The 24,763-nt window shown below is 41.3% G+C and overlaps 1 protein-coding gene and 1 long non-coding RNA gene across 2 annotated transcripts; one reads left to right on the top strand and one right to left on the bottom strand.

Moving 5' to 3' along the window:
* The first annotated feature begins 14,499 nt into the window (after positions 1–14,499).
* On the top strand, positions 14,500–15,871 carry LOC113016900 (uncharacterized). Its single transcript, XR_003271328.1, has 3 exons — positions 14,500–14,609; positions 14,916–15,072; positions 15,844–15,871. It is a non-coding gene; the product is annotated as an uncharacterized LOC113016900 (long non-coding RNA).
* Positions 15,872–17,689: 1,818 nt separating this feature from the next.
* LOC113016446 (U6 snRNA-associated Sm-like protein LSm3) lies at positions 17,690–18,414 on the bottom strand. The gene has a single exon (XM_026159280.1). It carries the CDS (start codon positions 18,385–18,387, stop codon positions 18,079–18,081), a length of 309 nt encoding a protein of 102 aa, XP_026015065.1. The 5' UTR covers positions 18,388–18,414; the 3' UTR covers positions 17,690–18,078.
* Positions 18,415–24,763: the final 6,349 nt, after the last annotated feature.

The raw sequence follows: 24,763 nt of genomic DNA, 5'->3' as shown, positions 1-24,763 counted from the left end.
ACAAACCATAATATATAAAATAACATTTACCTGAGTTTTTTCTTTGAAAGAAGCCCCTTATGTCCATTGTTATGTTCATCAGTACATAACTGAAACCGATTTAGAGTGCTTTATTTAGCCGTGGAGGGTAACAACTGAAAATATGAAGTAAACACACATGTAAGCCAAGACTCTCTAAAAAAATACAGCATTGTTGTTTGGCTTTTCATTTTGCCATTTATTGATTCACTCGAAGAGCAAGTAACGTAACATGGGTCAAGTGATCAGTTTGATATCTTTTGTGATACACCATCATATTTACATTATTTGTACAGTACAAATGATTTGCTTTGGTACCTGGTCAAACTTAAGCTCTCCTCTGTCTGCCTGGCTGCACTTCTCCTACAGCAAATTCGCAGGCAGCAGCTTCTCCCCCCCCTCAATCACAGAACTACCTGCTTGGATGTTATCACTCCATAAATGTTGGAGTTCTAACTGTATTTTCATAAGTTTTACAGCTTTGCCTACTGGTAAAACCCCCCTTATGGCTATTTCTTCTACATGAAGTAATTTAGCAATAAAGAATTAAATGATGGAAAAGTTTCTGTTTTTCATGTATTTGTCAGTGTATAGTTCTGTGTTTATGTGTCTATCTGTAAATATGTATATTTCTTTCCTTCGCTTTATGTGCCTGGAGAACTTACAAATAAAACAACACTTTAGAAAATTACAACAGTGACAACAGAAACCGCAATGTAGAAATTCAATATGAAGATATACATTTAATAACAAAATGAAAAGGGAAACTGCTCAAAAGCAGCTACTCACCATTTTGTAAATGCACAGGAAAAGAAAATTACTACCAACTAAAGGCCCTCCTCTTTAGTCAAAACACTCTAACTGGCTTCTTTGTCGTGAAAGCACTCTTTTATTCAAAGAGATTCTTTCAGGACATAATAAAATTATCTAGTCCTGTTAAAGATACTTCATTACAACCTCAAATGAACATAACACACTGTATTATTATTTAATCAACAAAAACAAAGCCAAATGCAAAAGCAGTGTGCAGAAAACTAACCACACCCCATGACTCAACAGCTTGTAGATCAGCTAACAGAAATAACTTGAAGTAATGTTTTCTGTATGACTTTGTCTGTCTCTCACATTGTTGGGGAGGAATTATGGCCCAGGCTCCTTTACAGCATCATCAACTCGATTGACACCTGGACTTTAACTGGGTCACTGCAGGATGATTGTCTTGTTGTTGTCATCATGTTCTATGTAAAAGAAACCGGTAACTAAATTCCTTAATATTAAGCATGTTGTGTCCTCTGCTTACCATCCAGAATCCAGGGTGCAGTAGAACGATGGCATCAGACCCTAAAGGCAATGCTACGAAAGTACTGCCTAGAGGATTAAAGGAGTTGGGATGAGAGGATCCCATTTGTGCGGTTTGATGCTCGTGAAGCTGTTCAAGAGTCACCCACTTGAAGTCCAGTTGAAGTAGTATTTGGCCACACGCTTCAGGGGGCCACTCACTCTGAAAGAGAAATTTGATTCCTAAAGAGAGCACCAAAACATTTGTGACTAAGTATGTGCAAAGCTTTCGTTAAAGTTTTACTCAGGCCTACGCTCTGGGTAAAAAGCAACTCGCTGTTTCACAGCGGAATATGAAACACAATTATGATAAAACTTCTGTTAAGAGAGATTTTCAAGTAGGTGACCATGTGCTTGTGTTACACCACTCCAGGACAACTTGGTGTAAACAGCAAACCGAGTTTATTTGGGTACCTCAGAACCGTGGCTTTTACATACAGAACCCAAGCATGCTCTTTTCTTTTTTTACAGAACATTTTCCTTTTCTTTTTGCCGTGACTGCCCTCTACTAGTGGAAACATATAGCAGCCAAAAAAACCCAAACATATAGCTGAATTGCCCAAATACCAAAAGATTTAGGCAATGTTTTAGACATATTTTAGCTTTACACTTTACCAAGTGCTACACTTTCTCTCTTACATGTTTTGGGCTCAGCCTTGTCTGCTAAGTATGATGGGCCTTTTGAGGTCCGTGATAAAATAGGAGAAAATTATTAGGTAATCTGTACCCCTGATCATAGACTCAAGTCGCGTGTCTGCCATATAAACATGCTAAAGTTGTAACACTGTCTACCTGCACTAGATTCAGATGGTGTGTGTGTGTGTGTGTGTGCTCCTATTACAACCTCGAGTCAACTAGAGGTGGAGAGTATGGATGATGCTGATGGTTTAAAAATGAATTATCCCAGCTGTTCTAGCCCCCATCTTGCAAACTCAGAGAACTGAAAAATAATAGTGGCATTTACCATAAACAAGAGACCAATACAAAAAAAACTTCAAACAAATCAAAATTAGCCTCATGGGCTAAAGCACAACTAATATTACTCGAGAATATCAGTTAAGACAAGGTTTCGCTAACAGCTCACAGACAGAAGCATACAGGGCAATCTGCACACTCAGTCCAAAACAGCAGACCCTGAATGAATGTTCTTCAGGCTTTTAAAGATGCAGGTGTGCCCAATTGCTGATTGGTCTGGCATCCCTCAGTTGGTCCACTAGATTTTCCCTGGAGATAACCACAGGTTCAAACAGACAGTTGTCTTTGTGGTTTGCCACATTCAAATCTGCTTGAAAGAAGGTTGGCTCACTACTTCCAAGGTGCCGTAACAAGCCTTTGTAACATTTCCATTCTTGTTCAGTCTTTTGTCCAGTGCCACTGGAAATGTTAATAGTTAATAGTCCCATTTTTAATGTTAATTACTCACCTTTCCATTTTATTGTTGGTGGGTAAACCGAAAATTTTTGTCCACGTAGGCCTCGATGAAAAGTTCAGTGTACTAATAATAATTATATGTAATGACAGCATAACCACATATAAACGTTTCCTGTCGCAATGAAAGCTACGTTATCTGTCCGTGCGACGCAAGGACTCAAATACCGAAAGATCAAAAGTGGGTTGGCTCCATGTCATGTGACTCTTGTCCCACACATCAGTTTGCATTGAATTAACAAATAATACTAATTTAATTCTAATAATGAAGCAAAAACTAGAAAATGTTAAGGCAATGTGTGACTTTGTTATTTCATGTATAAAATATAATCAAAATAGTATTGGCAGAAATATTTCTACGAGTTACAGTATGAAAAAAAATTATGAAACCTGTAATCAAAAGGCAAGATATTGTATAGGTAATTCAGAATATTAATGTTAAAGACAATGAGTGTCAGAGAAAAAGACAAAAGCATATTGCTTAAAATATATTGTAAAAGATGTGATTAAAGACTTTCATATAAATTATGAGAATTGAAAATTGTGTTTAAACTTCTAAGACTACTATTACTTAGAGTAACTTGAAAATTAACGAACAAGAAGGAAAATATTATTTTCTATTGAACAAGTGAGTTGAATTATATTTTCAATGTTTTTGCAGTTAACATATTTACTGAGACAATCAAAAATGAGCATGGAACAACATCTGTTACGTGCCATGGTACCCAGCTCTTTATTTTCTCTTACCTTTCAGGTGTCAAGCCTCATTCAATACTCAATACACTCAATACAAAGGTAATTGGCACGTCTCTATTGGCTGATCTGGGGAACAGTAGACCAATCACTTGCCTGGGATAATTTCAAAAAACCAGCTCCCAAGCCAGCAGGTTGGCTTCAGACTATCTTTGAACTTTTGTTAGTAGGTGTCTGTGTGTGTGAATAGAGTGTTTGGGTGTGAGGCTGGACAGATAAGATCGGGGTACCCCAAACACATTCAACTGAGCTTTAAGTGTTAAAAACACTAGGTTAGGCAGGTGATGACACCTTTGTATCCTGTGACTGACCTTATGTGTCAAGCAGTTACACAGGCCTTTTGTTTTGCATATTATTTTATTTCCACTTTAGGGAAGCTGTTGGCATCTTTTTGTTTTAGTAATGTCTTTGATCTGGCTCAGCCGCCCGGTTCTCGTCCCCATCATTTTTCTTTTGTTAAGCTTACTGTTATCAGGGCATGGTAAATGAACAGTAAACCTTGCCTGATGACTAATCTTCCCGTTTCCCTATCACTGATTTATTTGGGTTGTCATGGAAGAAGTATTAAACAATGCCTTTTATTAGAATATAAGCATTTAAATGCAGTAATTGTATTTGAATTAGTTAAATATGTGGGCAACTCTGACCATGACAAGACTGCATTTGCTTTAAGAAATTAATAAAAAAAATTTAGACATATTGTTGTCATTATTTTTACTCTTCAATTTAATGTGTTTTTTCTTTAAGATAGTATCAGAAGTTGCTCTTCCACCATGAAAAAAAAAAAACAACTGCATGTATTCTTTTACTACATCCATGATTCTCCTCTGTGGTCTTCCTCATTCATCCTGTTTGGAGCTTAATGTTCAACATCCTTTATCTATTAAAATTACAGAAGTAGAAGAACATAATCATCAGAGCAGGAATCATGATAAATGATAAATAGATTACCAGTACATAAAAACATAACATTTGCATAATTTCTCTGATAACCCTGCATTGGATGGGTTTGTTAACGGTGGGCTGAAATTGTACTACAGTCTGCTGATGAGGAACTTTTTTGAGTGTTGAATTAAATGTCCTACATAATCTGTATATGAATTGTCATTAAAACCATAGAAATTCTTACTTATAAAGGAAAGAAAAGTGTGACAATGCCCATCAACATATAGGATATATTTTTTTGAAACATTACAAAGATACATGTAATTCTGGGTTCACCTGAATTACAGATTAGACTGGTGGACAAACAGAGATGTTGTGTACAACTGGTGACAGCATCAGTGACAGGGATGCCAAAAGGAAGAACAAATTAATCAGCAAGGCTGGAAGCAGAATTAGGAGGCGTCATAGTCAGCGAGGGTCAGAGATCAATGAACAAATTGCCAACCTTCATGGATAATGCATCACCCTCAAAAGGATTCAAAATTTGGGCCATGAAGAACAGTTCAGGAAACCTATTTTATTGTTTTGTCTGTGAAACTGTAAATGAAATGTAAATTATGTTAAAGGCAAACACATTTGTAAGCCATAAGAAACAAACATGCTTTGCATTATGCCTTTAAACATCTGTATAGACTTGATAAAATATTTATTAATTGAATTTGCTAACATTGGCTCCCCGTGTGTTTCAGGATCGATTTTAAAGTTCTTTTATTGGTTTTTAAATGTCTTAATGGTCTTGGGCCTTCTTATCTCTCAGATCTGCTTTTACCATACGAACCCTCGCGGACCCTGAGGTCCTCTGGTGCTGGCCTTTTAATTGTCCCTAAAGTCAGGACACATACTCACGGAGAGGCAGCTTTTCAGTGGTATGGTCCTCGTCTGTGGAACAGCCTGCCGGAGGAGCTCAGGGCCGCAGAGAACGTACATGTTTTTAAGAATAGGCTCAAGACCCACCTTTTTAATTTAGCTTTTATTTATTTTATGCTTATTTATTCTATCCTGTTATTCTATTATTAATTTAGACTTTACCTAATATTTATTGATTTTATTCTTATTCATTTTTTAATCTTAATCTAAATTTATTTTATCATTTTACCCTGTATATATCCTATTGTGTCATATCTCCAGTGTTTCCTCAGAGGGCGCTCTCTGCACCGGGGCTGTGATAGACTGTGGCTGCTGGGTTTCTGGGGGTCCTCTCAGCCTGGCTGGGGGGCTCCTTGGCCTCCCTCCTGCTGTGTGCCCAGCCTGGAGGGTGCGGTCTGTGACCAGCTCCCGGTGCAGACGGCTCCCTGTTATAGTGTTTCCTCACTTGGCTCATGCGAGCCCAGCCCAATTTTTACTCTTTAAGTGTGCGCGTGTGTGTGTGTGTGGGGGGGGGGGGGATATGTGTGTATTCACATCATTTATGTTAATGAGAGTGTGGGGAGTGAGTTGGAGGGTGGGGTGGGCTGCTTTTAACTATGTAAAGCACTTTGTGCTACATTTTTTTTGTATGAAAAGTGCTTTATAAATAAAGATTGATTGATTGATTGTTTGACATGTCTTACATAGTGAGAGTATTTCTTTTACTGATGATATTTCAATGATATGTATTTTCTATGACTAAATGCTCTATCTAACACATGGCAATAACAGCAGATGTGACAATTTTGTAATTTGTTGTATAAATTTGATATTATTTTAGGCAGTATATTTTCTTAGCCTTTGTCATACTCTGTTAACACAGCAGTCTCAGAAACCGTACAGTATATTTGGCTGTGGATCACAGGGTGAAGAGTGGCAGCCTAGAGTCAGAATCCAGTGAAATATATGTGTCACCTCTTACAGTTTTCCTGTATTCTGAGGTCAAAGATGAGGACATTAAAAGTACAGTAGAGTATATTGGGTAAATTTTATTGTTAATTTTCTCTGAATCATACAGTAATTTGGGCTGTGGATCACAGGGGGAAAAGTGGAGATACACTAAAACTGGGAGTGGATTGTGAAGTAAAATAATGTCAGGACTATGGAACGCCGGGACTGCCATAATGAATTAATTAAATACACCATTAAATAATTAATTAAATGTGTCAATAATTAATTAAAATTGGAATTAATTAATTAAATAAATAGTTATGACACATTTAATTAATTAATTATTGACACATTTAATTAATTAATTATTGACACATTTAATTAATTATTGACACATTTAATTAATTATTTAATGATATATTTATTTATTTCATTTTGGCAGTCTTGGCGCCTGGCTCTCATCATGAAATAATTTTATTTGTCAGCCTCACCCATCAAACCCAGGGGGCGGGGTTAACGCTGCCCATGCAGCTTCTCTAACATTTGATTGGTTGCCGTGCAAAGTAAGTCAAAACAGGTCGATCCTAGATAATCGATTGCTTGTGTAGACTTGGGGCAGCCAGGTATCCCAGAATGCAGATCAAATCACAGGCAGCAATGGTGGTGGTGTAGTTTTAAAATACCCCGTTTTTCTGTCACCAGCTACACTTTTAACAGTGTTTTAGCCGCGAATGTCGCAACGTATGTCTGGTCAGGTTGTCAACATAGAACATGTTTGCAAAAGTGCTCAGATGTTTTCAGAGATTTCACTAGCTCTGCTAACAATTAGCATGCAGAGTGCACCGAGGGGGTAACGTTAACCGGTTTGTTTACATATTCCACTCTCCGTGTTCCACATGTTGCATTCGCAGATTCTCATTTTCACCGAACGATCGTCTCTTTCCGCCTGGTCTTGTATCTCTGTGCTTCTGTAACATAAATAACGAGCTGACATTTTTCTCACGAAACCAGCGATCAGCTCAACAGACCCTCAGTTTACCTGCATGCATTCTCCTCCTCATCTGCCAGCTGTTTAACACCTGCTAATTCAAGAAACACGCCTACGTTACCTGGTGATAGTCACAGTTTAACTGGGCAGCCGGTGCTCGATATAAAGCAATGTCAGCGCATTTTTCTGCACAAGATAAGTAAATATAGTGTTTTCCCCGAGTGCAGAGCTGCTGGAGCTTGTTTCCTTACAGAGCACTTTATAGGCGAACAGCTTCATCAGCGGCTGATGTCCAATCACCGGCACACAGCTTTGAAACCTCAGCTGAGTTTTAGCTCTCAGTGGTTAAACGCTGGACTTCATTCACTCAGGTTCTGTCTGTCGGTCACGTTTACTTCGCTGTTTTATTTACAACTGAGCAAATCGGTTTGGCTGAGGTTAAAGTTACGTTTCATAACTGCATAGTTTCACAGACGTTTAATGGTTCACTGGCACATGTGTTAGACTGAACTGTCATCTAAATATCATCAGTTTTTTAATAGTTATTCAACTGTATTCTAAGCACCAGCTGTCTGTTAGAATGTGATGATTTTTTTTCTCTCTCTGTTGGCAGAGGTATAAAAATGCGCAGGAAAATCTTACGTGCATGGCAAACTTCACTGACGATATTTAGGGAGGAATAAACAAACATCAAACATAAATGAACCATTTGCCTGTCTCCATAATTGAGAGTATTTTCTCTTCTTATGTCAACACTCTCTCTCTCTCTCTTTTTTTTTTTTTTTTTTGCTTTTTCGGTCATGTTATGTTTACCTGTCAAAGGCTTGTTACAAACTATGAAACACATCGTGCAGACTTCTGGATGTTAGAAGAAAACTAATACTGCTCATGAATGAGACTAAAGGCAGGAAGGTGTCCTTTAAAACTAAACATGTTAATAGGACCTCCCTATTTATATCATAGTTTATGATATAGCACGTGTATTTCAGTAATAGCCTGCTGATTTCAGTGTAGTGGTGAACAGTCGCACAGCTCACGTAGGCGTTATCTGTGATACTCCTTAACTATAATTTATCCAAGTTAACTTCAGTTAACCATTCAGACAGTTCTTTTGCAATGAAAAACATAAACACCCATGCTGCCGGGAGGTTTCCTCAGTGCCAGTTGTTAACATTATAGCTGCTTATGCAGTAACCATGGTAACCACAGACTCTGAGCGGCTGGATCGACGGAGGTCAGACAACAATTTTACATGTATGATCTTAAAACAGGACACAGCCACTATACGTGCTGGCCTCATATCAAATGTGAAGGCAGACTGAGTCTATGTTTGACGTTTTTTATATCTAATCTTCCTTTTCAAACATTTAAACAGCAGCGAGTCTGCAGCTGAGGGAATACAAACTCAAATTGTCAGAACAGGTTTTCTCGTTTCTTGGATTCATTTGGTGATTTATTAAATGTATAACTGTTATTCTAATCTGCTGCTGAGTCTCTTACACTTTTCTTTATGCTATATATTTTCACGTCTCTGGAATAGTTGGAAGTTAGATAGTCAGCTGGGAAACTTTGTGTTAACTCATGGAGCTGAGGATATCGTGGATATGCTGACCTCACTGCGTGGTGTACAGAGCGAGGTCAGCATGATTAACACATTAGAACATCAGGAAATAAAACACCGATAAATATAACCTCAGTAAAAGAAGTCAGCGGGGGTTACTACAGCTGTGTACCGGGGCCTGCGCTTTGTCGGTGGGATTGCTTGCGAGGCGAGCGGGTCTATCCCACGCTTTGCCGTGAGACTGGGCAGACATCTCCGAAATCATCGAAGCAGTTTTGCAAAGAGGCTGTATCTTGACAAACCGACCAGACACGTGAAGATTAAACCACTACATTCTCGGCTAAAAAAATATTAAAACGGTATTTGGTGACACACAAACAGGGTTTTTCAAAGTTCAGTTGTGTTAGCTTCCACATGCCGGTTGTTGTGTGCTAGAAACAATGGCCACCAGGCCAAAGCAATGGTTTTGACTCGATCAGCGTTAACCCCGCCCCCTGAGTTTGATGGGTGAGGCTGACAGATAAAATTATTTCATGATGAGAGCCAGGCGCCAGGACTGCCAAAATGAAATAAATAAATATATCATTAAATAATTAATTAAATGTGTCAATAATTAATTAAATGTGTCAATAATTAATTAAAATGTGAAATACATAAATAATTAATTAAATGTGTCAATAATTAATTAATTACATGTGTCATAACTATTTATTTAATTAATTAATTCCAATTTAATTAATTATTGACACATTTAATTAATTATTTAATGGTGTATTTAATTAATTCATTATGGCAGTCCTGGCGTTCCATACAGGACACAAAAGACTGCGTTTCTAAACCGGGCTTCACCCATACCGTAATATGCGTAAGAGTAGTGCAACCACATTTTCGGTGAGGCTGGCGGTGCAGCTAGCTTGACTGTGACTTCGTAAGTGAGGGCTCACTCATCAGTAATCCGGTGGATACAGCAGTGTGTACAGGTAAGGCCATTTAAACGGACAGAATGACTATTAAAAGTCAGCGAGTATCAATAATGTTAATGTGGTTATGTTAGTAATAAAGCGAGTGCTAATATAACAGCTTTAAGATGCATTTGTAGATATTACATGTTTTACCGTCTTTATGGTGCTAGCTTAAAGTTACGGTGTAAACGTTAGCTTATATTGGAGTAAAGCTGTTACTGTTTAAACGATGTTAGGACAGAAATATTAGCTTCTGTCATGACTGATGAAGTTACTAATTAATAAAGTTTCAAGTAAAGCGATTAACCGCAGCCACAGATTGACAGTAAATATCTTGATTAGCTTCAATGCGTCTAATAAATACGTGCAAGTTTCAGTGCTTCGTTTAAACTGTATGATACTTATACTGACCCAGGGTCAGTGTAAAATACAATCCTAGCTGTGTGAACAAAGCCTGGCTCCTTTAATCCTGCATGACAAACCTCAGGATGCAGGTTATTATTACTCTTTCCTGCTGGCACACCTGTCACACCTGAGAGTCAGCTTACAGTGACGTGGACATCATGCAAAGACTGGCAGACTGTGTAATACTGCAAATGATCAGTGACTCAGGTTAATACTAAACTTTAAACAGTACCTCTGTGTCTCTCTCTGTGTGCTGAACATTTAGAATCAGATTGAGTCATACTGTATCAGCTGAAACTGTTATATGTAACTATCAGTATTTTGTATTCAGGTGTGGGGAATATACCTATGAGTGCAGTGAAGCAACATCCCAGATTAATCTCTGGCCAAAGATATCGTATTTAAATCAGACTACTGAACCAGCCACATCAGCCTTTTGTGATATCTGTTTAAAGTAGACTAAAAATGGTAAATGGTAAATGGCCTGTATTTATATAGCGCTTTTCTAGTCCCTAAGGACCCCAAAGCGCTTTACACAACCTGTCATCCACCCATTCACACACTGGTGATGGCAGGCTACATTGTAGCCACAGCCACCCTGGGGCGCACTGACAGAGGCGAGGCTGCCAGACACTGGCGCCACCAGGCCCTCTGACCACCACCAGTAGGCAACAGGTGAAGTGTCTTGCCCAAGGACACAACGACCGAGACTGTCCAAGCCGGGGCTCGAACTCGCAACCTTCCGATTACAAGGCGAACTCCCAACTCTTGAGCCACGATCGCCCCCCCAATGAAAATGAACTACATGTTCTTGAGAAGGCAGCACGGTGGCACGGTGGTTAGCACTGTTGCCGCACAGCAAGAAGGTCCTGAGTTCAATTCCAACATCAGGCCGGGGTCTTTCTGTGTGGAGTTTGCATGTTCTCCCCGTGTTTGCGTGGGTTCCCTCCGGGTACTCCGGCTTTCTCCCACTGTCCAAAGACATGCAGCTTGTGGGGATCGGTTAATTGGAAATTCCAAATTGCCATTAGGTGTGAATGTGAGTGCGAATGATTGTCTGTCCCTGTGTGTTGGCCCTGCGACAGACTGGCGACCTGTCCAGGGTGTACCCCGCCTCTCGCCCTATGACAGCTGGGATAGGCTCCAGCGCCCCCCGTGACCCTGAAAAGGATAAGCGGAAGCGAATGGATGGATGGATGGATGGATGGATGTTCTTGAGAAGTGGACTGTGAGCACAGAAACACATGTTCATACATACAGCTGTAGCAAGCTTACATTAATTTTATTACTCCGATGTCTGTCTCTCTGTTAGTCCTCTGACAGACTGCTGACCTATCCAGTTGTACTCTTCCTATGACTACTGGGACAGGCTCGAGCCCCCCACCCTCCCACTGTGAACCTGAATTGAATATTCAGAAGAACTTGAATGGATAAACTGACATTTGTTTAAATAGTTCTAGAAATCTGAGCTGTTGGTGTGTCCTTGGATTGTGTGGTAATAATATTAGAGCTGGCAATCTTTCCTACTGAATCTCTACTATGAGTCATGTTACCTGAGATTAGGGCTGCTCGATTATGGCAAAAATGATAATCACGATTATTTTCACTGAAATTGAGATCATGATTATTTGACGATATTTATTTAACCCTTTAAGACCTACCATAGAACCAAGTCCGCCAGAGCTTATATAATTTTTTTACATGTTGTAGTGCCATTTGTGGGAGCATTTCAAGTTGCTATACATCAATACAACTGTTATAGCCCATATTTTAATAATATGTCTGCATTAAGTCCATAGTAACTACATTAATTGCAAACAAGTGCAATAAACTACAAAAAAATTGAAAATCGTTTTTGTTTTTGTTTTTTACATATATTTCTACTTGGAGAAATTTAAGAGGTTTATCCCTCAAAACTTTAAATACAAAAAAGTTGCAAAAAATAGTTTACAACAACAGGAAATTTATTTTGAGTGTCTGCATAGTTTTATTTTGGAGATACAGCAATTTTTATATACTGCAGGAAAAACAAAAAACAATCCTATGATGCAAATTTGCAAAGAAAACAGCGGGTGCATCAAAATAAACTATTTCCAGTAGGGCAATTTGAGTTCTAAGCATCCCAGAAACTATTCAGAAAAGTCAAACATGACTTATAAAAACACTAGTATAGGCTTTTAAGGCCTACAAGTAAAAAACTACATTTTCCACGAAAATGACGTCACTTCCGGTTCCGGGCAGGAAATGCGATAGTTCGCGTTGACGTCTTTTTCAATGTGGGAAGTGTTAAGAACAGCTGATCGGATCGGCAAAGCGTGTTTCTGGAATATTATGTTTTTGTTCCTGCAAGCGCTTTTTATGCAATTTTTGCAAAGCTTTATGTGGAAGGAAACCGTGACCGAGGACAAGCTGATGGCATAAGATGTAAGTACAACTCCTCCGGTTTCATATGCAAAACAAATTATTGCGCTAGCTTACGCGGTTCAGGTTCTACAGGGATTTAAAAATAGTTACACAAAACAGAGCATGCTGCTCTGACCGGCTTTAAAGGGTTGACAATAACAATGTATTGAATAATGACTTTAAAAAAATAATATAAAATAGTGTGCAAATACTGATAACAGTGCAAATGTTTGCAATATAAGAAATAAATGAAAAATGTAAACATCTATGTTTAGTGAACTTTGCAGTGTTGCTCTGTGGTGCCAGAGCGTTCTCACTCCCGAGGCGTAACATGCCGACGTTTTGTCACGTCCCGCGGCGTTCCTGAGGAACGCGAAAGGAGACCTTCGGCGTTCTTATGGTACGCGGCGGGTTATGGCTGGAATCCAGTGCAATGACGCTCCCGCGGTAGTAGACGTTCCAGCCCTGTATTCCAGCCCTAAACCTAACCTTATCCCTAGCCCTGACCATAACCTTATTCCTGACCTTATCCAGGACTTTAATGATGTTAAATAGCGTGTTTCTAAGCGATTTGAAGAAAAAGAGCGAACATGTGTAGGTTCAGTCCAGACGGTTCTCATATTTCCTCTTTTTCCGAGGTCGTCATTTAGGAACGTGGTGGGTAGCCGAAAACGTAATATGGTGACGATTTGTCACCTAGCGTAAAATGTTACGCTTTGGGAGTGAGAACGGGTTGGTGGTGCAGCTACTACACCGTAGCAAAGTTTACACACTGTGTCTACTTGATCCACGTCTGACTCCGCGAACCCACAATGTTTCCACACCACTGAAGTTTTTTTTACCTCTCTTTTCAACCAACTGCAGTCACTCTCCTCTCCAAATAACTTCTGCTTAGCTTTCCGAGCTTCCCTCGGGTCCTCTTCAGACGTGTGTTCGAAATGGAGAGCGGTGCGCTTGATTTACCACACGGAGCAGCGCGAGAGTAAAGCATGAGGGAGGGGCTAATAATCGGCTCAGTCATTTTTAATGATCGTTGAAAGCCCAGATCGTAATTGTGATTAAAATTCGATTAATTCAGCAGCCCTACCTGAGATTAATTCTATGTTTACCTGTCAGATCTAAACTGCTTACAGTTAAGCAACATATTCATATTTAATTTAAATATGAACAAATTATCTTTTGATTGCTGGCTCAAAGAGTCTTTATGGAAATCCTGTTTGGCTTTTTGTAATTTTAATTGTCTTTCCAATTTGCCAGAACACTTCTCCACAATCACTGTCCATATGGGTCAGTGGGACCAAGAAGCACTCTGCTAATGTGTGGACTCTGACCAGCAACATCCAGCAAGACCCAGACAGCGTTTTCTATCTCCCAGCTGGAGTTTTTTGTTTGTCTGTGACTGGAGAGTCAGTTTTTTGTTGAGCTTCACACTTGCAGAGGTAAGTCCGTTTGCAGAGATCCCTCCCACCCTGGCTTTTATGTGCTAGATTTCTTATCTGAAACAGTAATATTTCAGTGACAGCTGCTTATACCACAGGTTAACACACGCTACTGATCCCTGATGGGAGAATCATCACCTCTGCCAACAAAGAAGCCTGGTGGATGTTTGTTTACAGTCTGATGATGGGACATCATGCTCTGCATCTTCAAAGTTTGCCTCCTCATTATTATTCATACACAATAATGTGAAGTATGCTCATATCTAGTATAACTGAACAAACATGGTGCTCTTCATTTATGGAGGCTGTTGAGTCTGAATGTTGGATGTTGTGTATCTCGTGTTCTCTGGGCTTTGTTGTCCTCAGTCTTTTTGCAGGATCAGAAAACAAAACCAGGAGGCGCGTAAATGTTTCTTCTCCAATTGGATGATGATAAGACTGTGACACGGGATGCTACCTTTAGTCTTGTGATGAAGCAAAGCTCAGGAAGAAGTGGGATTAAATGGTACCCACATGTGTGCTGCTGAGAAGGATGTACAGGGGCACCTGCAGCCAAATCCAAGCCGCCTCAGGTTAGTTGTAGTTGCAGAACGCTATAGGACTGAGACAGCAGTCCACAGTACTGTAATGATGATTCTGACTTTGGTCATGGTTGCAGAATATTTTAAATAATATACAATCTTATTTTTTGTAATTCATTTTTTTCTGAATTGAAAATACTATATTGTATTCATACAGAATCAGTATGGTATCATTGTTTGTCTGTTCACTGATTGCTGAAACTAAGAGCTAGTTTGATCTATTTAGATCTAAAGTATCCCAACTCGAGCTCTAATGTTTCTTCACCCCTGTGTGTGTGATTTCCTACATGCTGGCAGAGCAGCAGTTTGTGCTCACAGATGATGATGGTGTGGAGAGACGGTGGTGTTTCCTCAGAAGAACTAGCAGAGTCACAAAGGACACGAGTCCATCTCACCACCTTGACTTGCTGACTGATGCTCGTCTGCACTGCACAGAGGAAATCAACTGACTGAGGTTTGTCCAGTGCAGTGTTATGAAATGTATATATTTTTTTATGCTTACAGATATGTTTTTCTTGACAGAGGGGCTCTGCAGAGGTTAGACAAGGCAGAGAAAATGACAATTATGATCTTTCATTGGAGGCTGCAAATAAACCGTACACAGCTAAAATAGTTGTCAGTTTTAGACTTGAATGTTCTTTATACAGGCACATGTTGTACATAGTATGATTAGAGCAGCAAGCCAAATGCTCCTGGTGCGACCTAGATCTCGGCTTAAGACCAGAGGTGACCGCGAATAACCTCCCTCAAGCTATTCGTGCATCTGATTCAATTCATTCTTTTAAATCTTGATTAAAAACATATTTATTTAGCCTTGCTTTCCCAACCTCCTAGACCTCGCACTTTTAAGTGTACTGTAACTTACCTTTTTTGCTTTATTAATGTTTCAAACGTTTTAACATTCAGCCTTTTGGGTTGTGCCTACTATGCCTGGTGTATTATTGGTTAGTTATGTCTCCGGCCTGTTAGTGTATTTTATTTGTATTTATTATTGCTCTTAACTCGTTCTGTGAAGCACTTTGGCATACCTGTGGTTTTTAAATGTTCTATATAAATAAAATTGTATTGTATTGTATGTGCTTTACATTTTACTATGATTTACTGGGATATTTGTTGCCTGATGTTCAGCAGGAATGGAGAAATGGAATCAAAAGGAGATGTTTTTGCTGACTTTGTAATGTTGTGAGTAAATCTTCAATATTATTTATTTGCTTGGTTATTTTAGGAGTGCTTCTGAGTGGAGGAGAGAGGAGTCATCATCCAGCTTCAAAGAAAACATCCAGGTAAAGTGACGTGGATCAGTGGATAAACTTGACTCCCCTTTAAAGGAGACACTCTTAGAGAGAGACGATCTGAGCCATCCTTAAACGATAGTGTTTTCAAATACACAAACATTTCTAAAGGACAAAAATGAACATCCCACTTTGACTGCAATACAAATAAATCTTTGCATGTGTGTTTTCAAACTCTCAGATGGGCAGGATATCACTATTGGACTGTGTAACCTGCCGGAGCAGCATTGAATGACCACCACACATGAGCATGTTCCTGCAACATTCAGCATCTGATCCTTCATCTGTGTGCTGCTGCTTTTGGTAAGTAGAGTTACCTAACTACAGTAACTCTAAACATATGCCATCCATTTCTAATGGCCTGGTTACTTCCTGTCAGTTACTTTAGAAACCATGTGGTCACCTGACCTAACACTGTTTCTTCTTCTTCCCCTTAATGTTGAAGTGTCAAATGTCAAACAGCTGGAGAGGAAACTACACCAGTGTACTGAGATGTTTCACCAACACGTGCCAGACGCTGTTCCTTCATGGTGACATTACCAGAGTCAGTCCCGCCCACCTCAGGACCTCGCCATTGATCATGATGATTATAATGATGACAGCACGCGGAAATAAGACTGTAAAAATCCACGACCAGAATGTTTAGATGCTTTCTAATGCATACTGAGTTTTTGTCTCTCTCTTTTTTTTTTTTTTTTACCTCATCTGTTACTAACAAAGTTCACCAAACTCACACAGTTTACATTCTGTATGTTTCCATCTTTACCAGCCACACTCTAACTGCAATTAAGGAAATAATCCTTAGAAATCGTTGTTTTTCCCTTTTGTAATTGATGATAATTCAGTGAATATACTGCGCTGCTTCCTTTTATTGCGTCACACATTGTTTCAAGTTTTTCAGTGTCCAATTATTTTTTACTGCTGTTTGAATTCCCAGTATGTTTGACCCTGTAGACTGTTTGATGGACTGCTTGTCTTCCTGTTTGTAACCACCGCCTGTTTTTGACTAAAGAGTTGGATTTTTGACTTTAACACAGCCTCTGCGTGTCCTCCCTTTGTGTCCTCTTCCTCTGTGAATGTGTTGCATGTGTCACAGATTCATTTTATTAACAGCTTTCCCACAGTGAGTTGCATCAGCATGCATTCACAGCACATTTCAGAAGGATTCAGATTAATAGAGTGATCATATAGTCAGAATTATCCTGACAGAGTGCCACTATAAATTACCTTTCATCAGGTAAATTTTAAAGTTCAGTATTTCAAAGCAGGACTTATGAAGAATCATATTGGCATTAGGACTGTAAGAATATGTACTTACAAAGTCTAATTTTTCTAATTATGTTAGAATATTGGAAGACAATCAACTTTTAGTGTTTTCTGAAAATTTATTATTTTGAAATACAGGGAGTGCAGAATTATTAGGCAACTGAGTATTTTGTCCACGTCATCCTCTTCATGCATGTTGTCTTACTCCAAGCTGTATAGGCTCGAAAGCCTACTACCAATTAAGCATATTAGGTGATGTGCATCTCTGTAATGAGAAGGGGTGTGGTCTAATGACATCAACACCCTATATCAGGTGTGCATAATTATTAGGCAACGTCCTTTCCTTTGGCAAAATGGGTCAAAAGAAGGACTTGACAGGCTCAGAAAAGTCAAAAATAGTGAGATATCTTGCAGAGGGGTGCAGCAGTCTCAAAATTGCAAAGCTTCTGAAGCGTGATCATCGAACAATCAAGCGTTTCATTCAAAATGGTCAACAGGGTCGCAAGAAGCGGTACGTTTGGTGAGCCTTTTTAAACAAAGAGCACATACAGTCACAGATAACTAAAATGATGCGATTATGTTTAAACATAATGAGTATTCTTAGCTTTGGAACTTAAAATGGACTTTTTACCTGATCTAATGTTCTGAAATAGCCTAAATATCCTGTTAAATGAAAATGTGGCTTGAAAAATGGCAACTTGCCAAAATAACACCTATTAAACACTGACTTACAAAAGTTCTCTCTTCTTTCCATCGACATGTTTTACATCTGACAACAAAACAAAAATTAATCATTTGTCTCATGTGAGTGGATGATGTTGACAAAAAAAGAGATTTTATCTCTTCTGTGGGCTGAAATTGTACTTGAGCAAACCCTGCTTCACACCGGGATGTAATCGAAGTTAGCCCACCCTGAGAGGTGGAGCTACAAGGACAACGCCGTCACCTCTCACAAACAGCATGGGGATGTTTCTCTTGGTAGACTTGTAGAGTTCTTCATAAGTCTCCTCATCGATCTCCACTGTCGTCACAGTCTCCTCCACATCACCAAGGATCATGTTCAAGTGCTGATCGTAAGCATGAAGTCGGCCTCTGAGCTCGCGGTCATTCCTCATCTTGACGTAGATTCGCTCATCTAGACTGAGCCTGATCAGATCAAGTGGCTCCTCAACTGTGTTTGTAGTTGGTTGCTGCTCAACTTCGTCCGCCATGATGTTTGAGTCTGCGTCGAATGACCGAACCAGTATATATATATATATATACATACATATATATATATATATATACATACATATATATATATACATATCACCCAGCACGCCCCTGCGGGCGGTTTATCCTTCAAGCTCGGGTCCTCTACCAGAGGCCTGGGAGCTTGAGGGTCCTGCGCAGTATCTTAGCTGTTCCCAGGACTGCGCTCTTCTGGACAGAGATCTCCGATGTTATTCCCGGGATCTGCTGGAGCCACTCGCCTAGCTTGGGAGTCACCGCACCTAGTGCTCCGATATTCATGTAGCCCCTTCCGCCGGGGTTACTTGCGTAGTAGCATTCCAACAACGCCCTGTTTTCATCTCTTGCCCACCGATGCCTTCTTGTTCCAGTAGCCCACTTCTCGTCAGGGTGCCCTGGTTCCTCAACACCTGACGCGGACCTTGTTGATCCGGGCGACATGCCTTCATATTTATCTGTCTCGCTCATGTCTGCGGTAGGCTCGCTTAGCATAGGGGGTCTAGCCTTAGGACCCTTACTGGATACAGACGCCCCAGGCAGGAATCGAACTTGCGATCCTATATATATACATATATAAAACACCCAGCACGCCCCTGCGGGCGGTTTATCCTTCAAGCTCGGGTCCTCTACCAGAGGCCTGGGAGCTTGAGGGTCCTGCGCAGTATCTTAGCTGTTCCCAGGACTGCGCTCTTCTGGACAGAGATCTCCGATGTTGTTCCCGGGATCTGCTGGAGCCACTCGCCTAGCTTGGGAGTCACCGCACCTAGTGCTCCGATTACCACGGGGACCACCGTTACCTTCACCCTCCACATCCTCTCGAGCTCTTCTCTGAGCCCTTGGTATTTCTCCAGCTTCTCGTGTTCCTTCTTCCTGATATTGCTGTCATTCGGAACTGCTACATCGATCACTACGACCGTCTTCTTCTGTTTGTCTACCACCACTATGTCCGGTTGGTTAGCCACCACCATTTTGTCCGTCTGTATCTGGAAGTCCCACAGGATCTTAGCTCGGTCATTCTCCACCACCCTTGGGAGCATCTCCCATTTTGACCTCGGGACTTCCAGGTTATACTCGGCACAGATGTTCCTGTACACTATGCCGGCCACTTGGTTATGGCGTTCCATGTATGCCTTGCCTGCTAGCATCTTGCACCCTGCTGTTATGTGCTGGATTGTCTCTGGGGCATCTTTACACAGCCTGCACCTGGGGTCTTGCCTGGTGTGATAGACCCCAGCCTCTATGGATCTTGTGCTCAGAGCTTGTTCTTGTGCTGCCATGATTAGTGCTTCTGTGCTGTCTTTCAGTCCAGCTTTGTCCAGCCACTGGTAGGATTTCTGGATATCAGCCACCTCCTCTATCTGCCGGTGGTACATACCGTGCAGGGGCCTGTCCTTCCATGATGGTTCCTCGTCTCCCTCCTCTTTCTTGGGTTTCTGCTGCCTGAGGTATTCACTGAGCACTCGGTCAGTTGGGGCCATATATATATACGTATATATACATACATATATACATACATATATACATACATACATATATATATACATATATACATATATATATACATATATATATATATATACATATATACATACATATATATATATATATACATATATACATACATATATATATATATACATATATACATACATATATATATATATATACATATATACATATATATATATATATATATATATACATATATATATATATACATATATATATACATATATATATATATACATATATATATATATATGTGGGGAAAGCACATATATATATATATATATACAAGATCCGGGCCATCAACACATACGCCCTGCCCGTGATCAGGTACCCTGCTGGGGTAATAAGCTGGCCAAAGGAGGAGATAGAAGCCACTGACATAAAGACAAGAAAGCTCCTGACCATGCATGGAGGGTTTCACCCCAAGTCCAGCACCCTGAGGCTGTACGCTAAGCGGAAGGAAGGGGGCCGGGGACTGGTGAGTGTCAGCACCACAGTCCAGGATGAGACAAGGAACATCCAAGAATACATTGGGAAGATGGCCCCAACTGACCGAGTGCTCAGTGAATACCTCAGGCAGCAGAAACCCAAGAAAGAGGAGGGAGACGAGGAACCATCATGGAAGGACAGGCCCCTGCACGGTATGTACCACCGGCAGATAGAGGAGGTGGCTGATATCCAGAAATCCTACCAGTGGCTGGACAAAGCTGGACTGAAAGACAGCACAGAGGCACTAATCATGGCAGCACAAGAACAAGCTCTGAGTACAAGATCCATAGAGGCTGGGGTCTATCACACCAGGCAAGACCCCAGGTGCAGGCTGTGTAAAGATGCCCCAGAGACTATCCAGCACATAACAGCAGGGTGCAAGATGCTAGCAGGCAAGGCATACATGGAACGCCATAACCAAGTGGCCGGCATAGTGTACAGGAACATCTGTGCCGAGTATAACCTAGAAGTCCCGAGGTCAAAATGGGAGATGCCCCCAAGGGTGGTGGAGAATGACCGAGCTAAGATCCTGTGGGACTTCCAGATACAGACGGACAAAATGGTGGTGGCTAACCAACCGGACATAGTGGTGGTAGACAAACAGAAGAAGACGGCCGTAGTGATCGATGTAGCGGTTCCGAATGACAGCAATATCAGGAAGAAGGAACACGAGAAGCTGGAGAAATACCAAGGGCTCAGAGAAGAGCTCGAGAGGATGTGGAGGGTGAAGGTAACGGTGGTCCCCGTGGTAATCGGAGCACTAGGTGCGGTGACTCCCAAGCTAGGCGAGTGGCTCCAGCAGATCCCGGGAAAAACATCGGAGATCTCTGTCCAGAAGAGCGCAGTCCTGGGAACAGCTAAGATACTGCGCAGGACCCTCAAGCTCCCAGGCCTCTGGTAGAGGACCCGAGCTTGAAGGATAAACCGCCCGCAGGGGCGTGCTGGGTGGGGGGGGGGGTATATATATACATATATATACATATATATATATATATATACATATATATATATATATATACATATATATATATATATATATACATACATACATATATATATACATACATACATATACATATATATACATATTGTTATGGCCCTGTCCATAATCTGTTTTGGTGGCTGTTGTTGTCTGTGCCTTTAAGTCTTTGCAGGTCCCGGAGTGGATGAGCTGACGGCTGCTGATTGGTCCCCTGGCCATGTGATCTTCATTCAAATCCCTCACCAGCAGTTGTCCCGGGGCAGCCACTGACAGCAGCAGCAGACCTGACCCTGGCCTCCAAAACCTGAGACTTTTGTGCCTGTGACTTTGTGCGACTTTTTTGGAGTTTTGTATATAGTGTGTACATTAGTTTTCATTGTAAATAGCCTTGTAAATAGCACTGCAACAGAAGGGGTGAGCTGCCTTATTGTTTTTCCTTGCACTGTTTTCTCCTGTTTATTTCAGTTAGGGAGTTAGGTGTAGCGCTTGTCTTTTGTTTGATTTGATTTCACATAGGGTTGTAGATAGCACCTCCTCCTGACTTAGCTTGTTTTGTTTGTTATTTTGGCCTTTGTTCACCCCGGAGCTTCATTTTTGCAGTGGAGAAAAATAAATCACGATTCACTAAGAAATTGGTTTCCCTTTGTGTATGGTTTTGGGGACCAGGGCGGGGCATTTCTTTCAAACTTGTGTTGCGTTCCTGTACCCCTAGACTGGGGCGTAACATAAAGTGGGGGCTCGTCCTTTTTTTTTCTTTTGCCATCCTTTTTGCTCATTGTATTTTGTGGGTTGTCTGCAGTTTTTGGTTGGCAGTTTTCTTGTAGTGTTGGGGGTGATCTAGTCACAATGACTTTTGATGTGGATGATTTTGCACTACAACCCACCGTGGATAAGTTGGATCGATGCACAAAGGCGGATTTGTTGTTGGTGGCAGATTTGTTTAATGTTAGTGTGCCTTTACATGCTAAAAAGGCAGAAATTAAGCAGTGCCTGACAGCTCAGCTGGTGGATAAGGGGGTTTTTGCGGAGTCGAAACCTCGGCCGGTTGAGGCGACTGGAGGTTTGGTGGTGGATGCGGGAGCAGAAGCTGCTGCAACCATCCCAAAAGCTCCCAGTGGACGGGTGTCGCCAGGGGCGGAGGCTCCTGCTGCCATTCAGATCCCAAACGTTAGCCCAGCCGGACAATCAACAGGATTGGTTACGGAGGATCTTGGGCTCGCCCTTCGCCTGAAAGAGGTGGAGCTTGCGACTAAGTCCAAAGAAGTTGAGCTTATGCATCTCCGCATAAGGGCTATGGAGCTGGATCCTTCCCGGCAGCGCAATGTTACCTCTACCCCAGTGAGTAAAATTGTGAATAAATCTTCTGATTCGTTCTCCTCTGACCAATTTGATGCAAGCAGGCAAATTGCTTTAGTGCCACCTTTCAGAGAAAGTGAAGTTGACTCTTACTTTAATGCCTTTGAACGCATCGCAACCACTTTGAAATGGCCCAAGGATGTGTGGAGTTTGTTGCTGCAGTGTAAATTGGTGGGGAAAGCACAGGAAGTGTGTGCGAGCTTGTCTATTGATGACAGCCTGGATTATGAAATTGTGAAATCCACTATTTTAAGGGCTTATGAGCTAGTTCCAGAGGCATATCGCCAGAGGTTTCGGTCGTGTGAAAAATCTGCCAACCAAACACATGTAGAGTTTGCCAGGGAGAAGACTCTCTTGTTTGATAAGTGGTTAGCTGCAAGTAAAGTGAAGGACTTTGCTCAGCTAAGAGAATTGGTCCTGCTGGAGGAATTCAAAACGTGTCTTCCAGAGAATGTTGTTGTATATATCAATGAGCAAAAGGTGGATTCGTTGTCTAAAGCTGCTGTTCTCGCAGATGAGTTTGTGTTGACCCATCGCGTTGCGTTTTCAGCTGTGCGCCGTGAATGTGCCCCGTTGTCGAAACCTGCGAGGAGTTTGAGGGTTTCTCCTAAGCGTCAAACGCGCCCTGATCAGGTCCCCATGACTGTCCGAGAATGCTTTTATTGCCATGATACTGGCCATCTCATTGCCAGTTGTCCGTCGCAAAGAGCAAACTCACACATGGAAAAAGCCAAAAAGCATTGGTTTTGTTCAATCGGTTGCTACTCCTAATCCCGTCAGTGATGAACCAGGAAATGACAGTCTTGACAGCAGTTACCGACCATTCATTTCACAAGGGTTCGCCTCACTGACTGGAATAGAGGAGGATCGCGTGCCGATTGTAATTTTGCGCGACACTGGGGCTGCCCAGTCTCTCATTTTGGAAAGAGCGTTGCCTTTCTCAAGTAACTCGTTTTGTGGTGCTGATGCTCTCGTGTGGGGAGTGAAAATGAGTGTGTTACGAGCTCCGCTGCACAGAGTCTTCCTACAGTCGCCTCTCGTTTCGGGCCCGGTAACAGTTGGGGTGCGCGCTCGCTTGCCCGTGCAGGGGGTTACTATGATTCTGGGGAATGATCTAGCCAATGGGAAAGTTTTCCCGATCCCTGAAGTAATTGAAAACCCCGTCGATGATTTTGATTTTGTTTCCGAGCCTGCTGCTGACAGTCTGCCCTCTGTTTTTCCTGCCTGTGTTGTCACACGCGCCCACAAGCGTAAATATGGTGATGTTGACTTGTCTGACTCTTTTCTATGTTCTGAAGCTGTTCCTGAGAAAGCTGAACTGCCTGTGGAAAAAGCTGAAAAATGTGTGTCTGATAAACTGCTACCCGCTACACCTGACCTGTCTTTTGAGGTAAACAAAACAGATTTCATTCATGCGCAACAGAATGACCCGACTTTGGCCAAATGTTTACTTGCCGCAAATTCAAGCGATCAGAATCCCCGTGTCTACAGCATTGAAAATGATGTGTTAATGCGCAAATGGCATCCTCCCTCCTCTAGTGATCTTGGCTGGAACGTATTTCAACAAGCAGTTGTACCGCAAAATTTCCGACACCAAGTACTCAGCCTAGCACATGACAGTTTCTCTGGACATTTAGGAATTAGGAAGACCTACCTTCGTATTCTGCGTCACTTTTTCTGGCCAGGTTTGAAGACTGATGTGACCAAATATTGCCGCTCTTGCCACGTTTGCCAGGTCAGCGGAAAACCCAACCAGGTTATTCCTCCTGCTCCATTGCATCCAATCCCAGCTTTAGGCGAACCATTTGAGCACATAATCATCGATTGTGTAGGTCCGCTTCCAAAAACCAAGTCAGGACATCAGTACCTCTTGACTTTAATGTGCGCCGCCACACGCTTCCCCGAGGCTATTCCGTTACGCACTATCAAAGTCAAAGCCATTGTCAGAGCATTAGTAAACTTTTTCTCCCTTTTCGGTTTGCCTAAATCAGTTCAAACAGACCAAGGGTCTAACTTCATGT

Source organism: Astatotilapia calliptera, chromosome 23, assembly GCF_900246225.1.
Source record: "Astatotilapia calliptera chromosome 23, fAstCal1.2, whole genome shotgun sequence".
Lineage (NCBI taxonomy): Eukaryota > Metazoa > Chordata > Actinopteri > Cichliformes > Cichlidae > Astatotilapia > Astatotilapia calliptera.
Note: the sequence above shows the minus strand (reverse complement) of the source record. Positions and strands in the feature narration are given on the sequence as shown.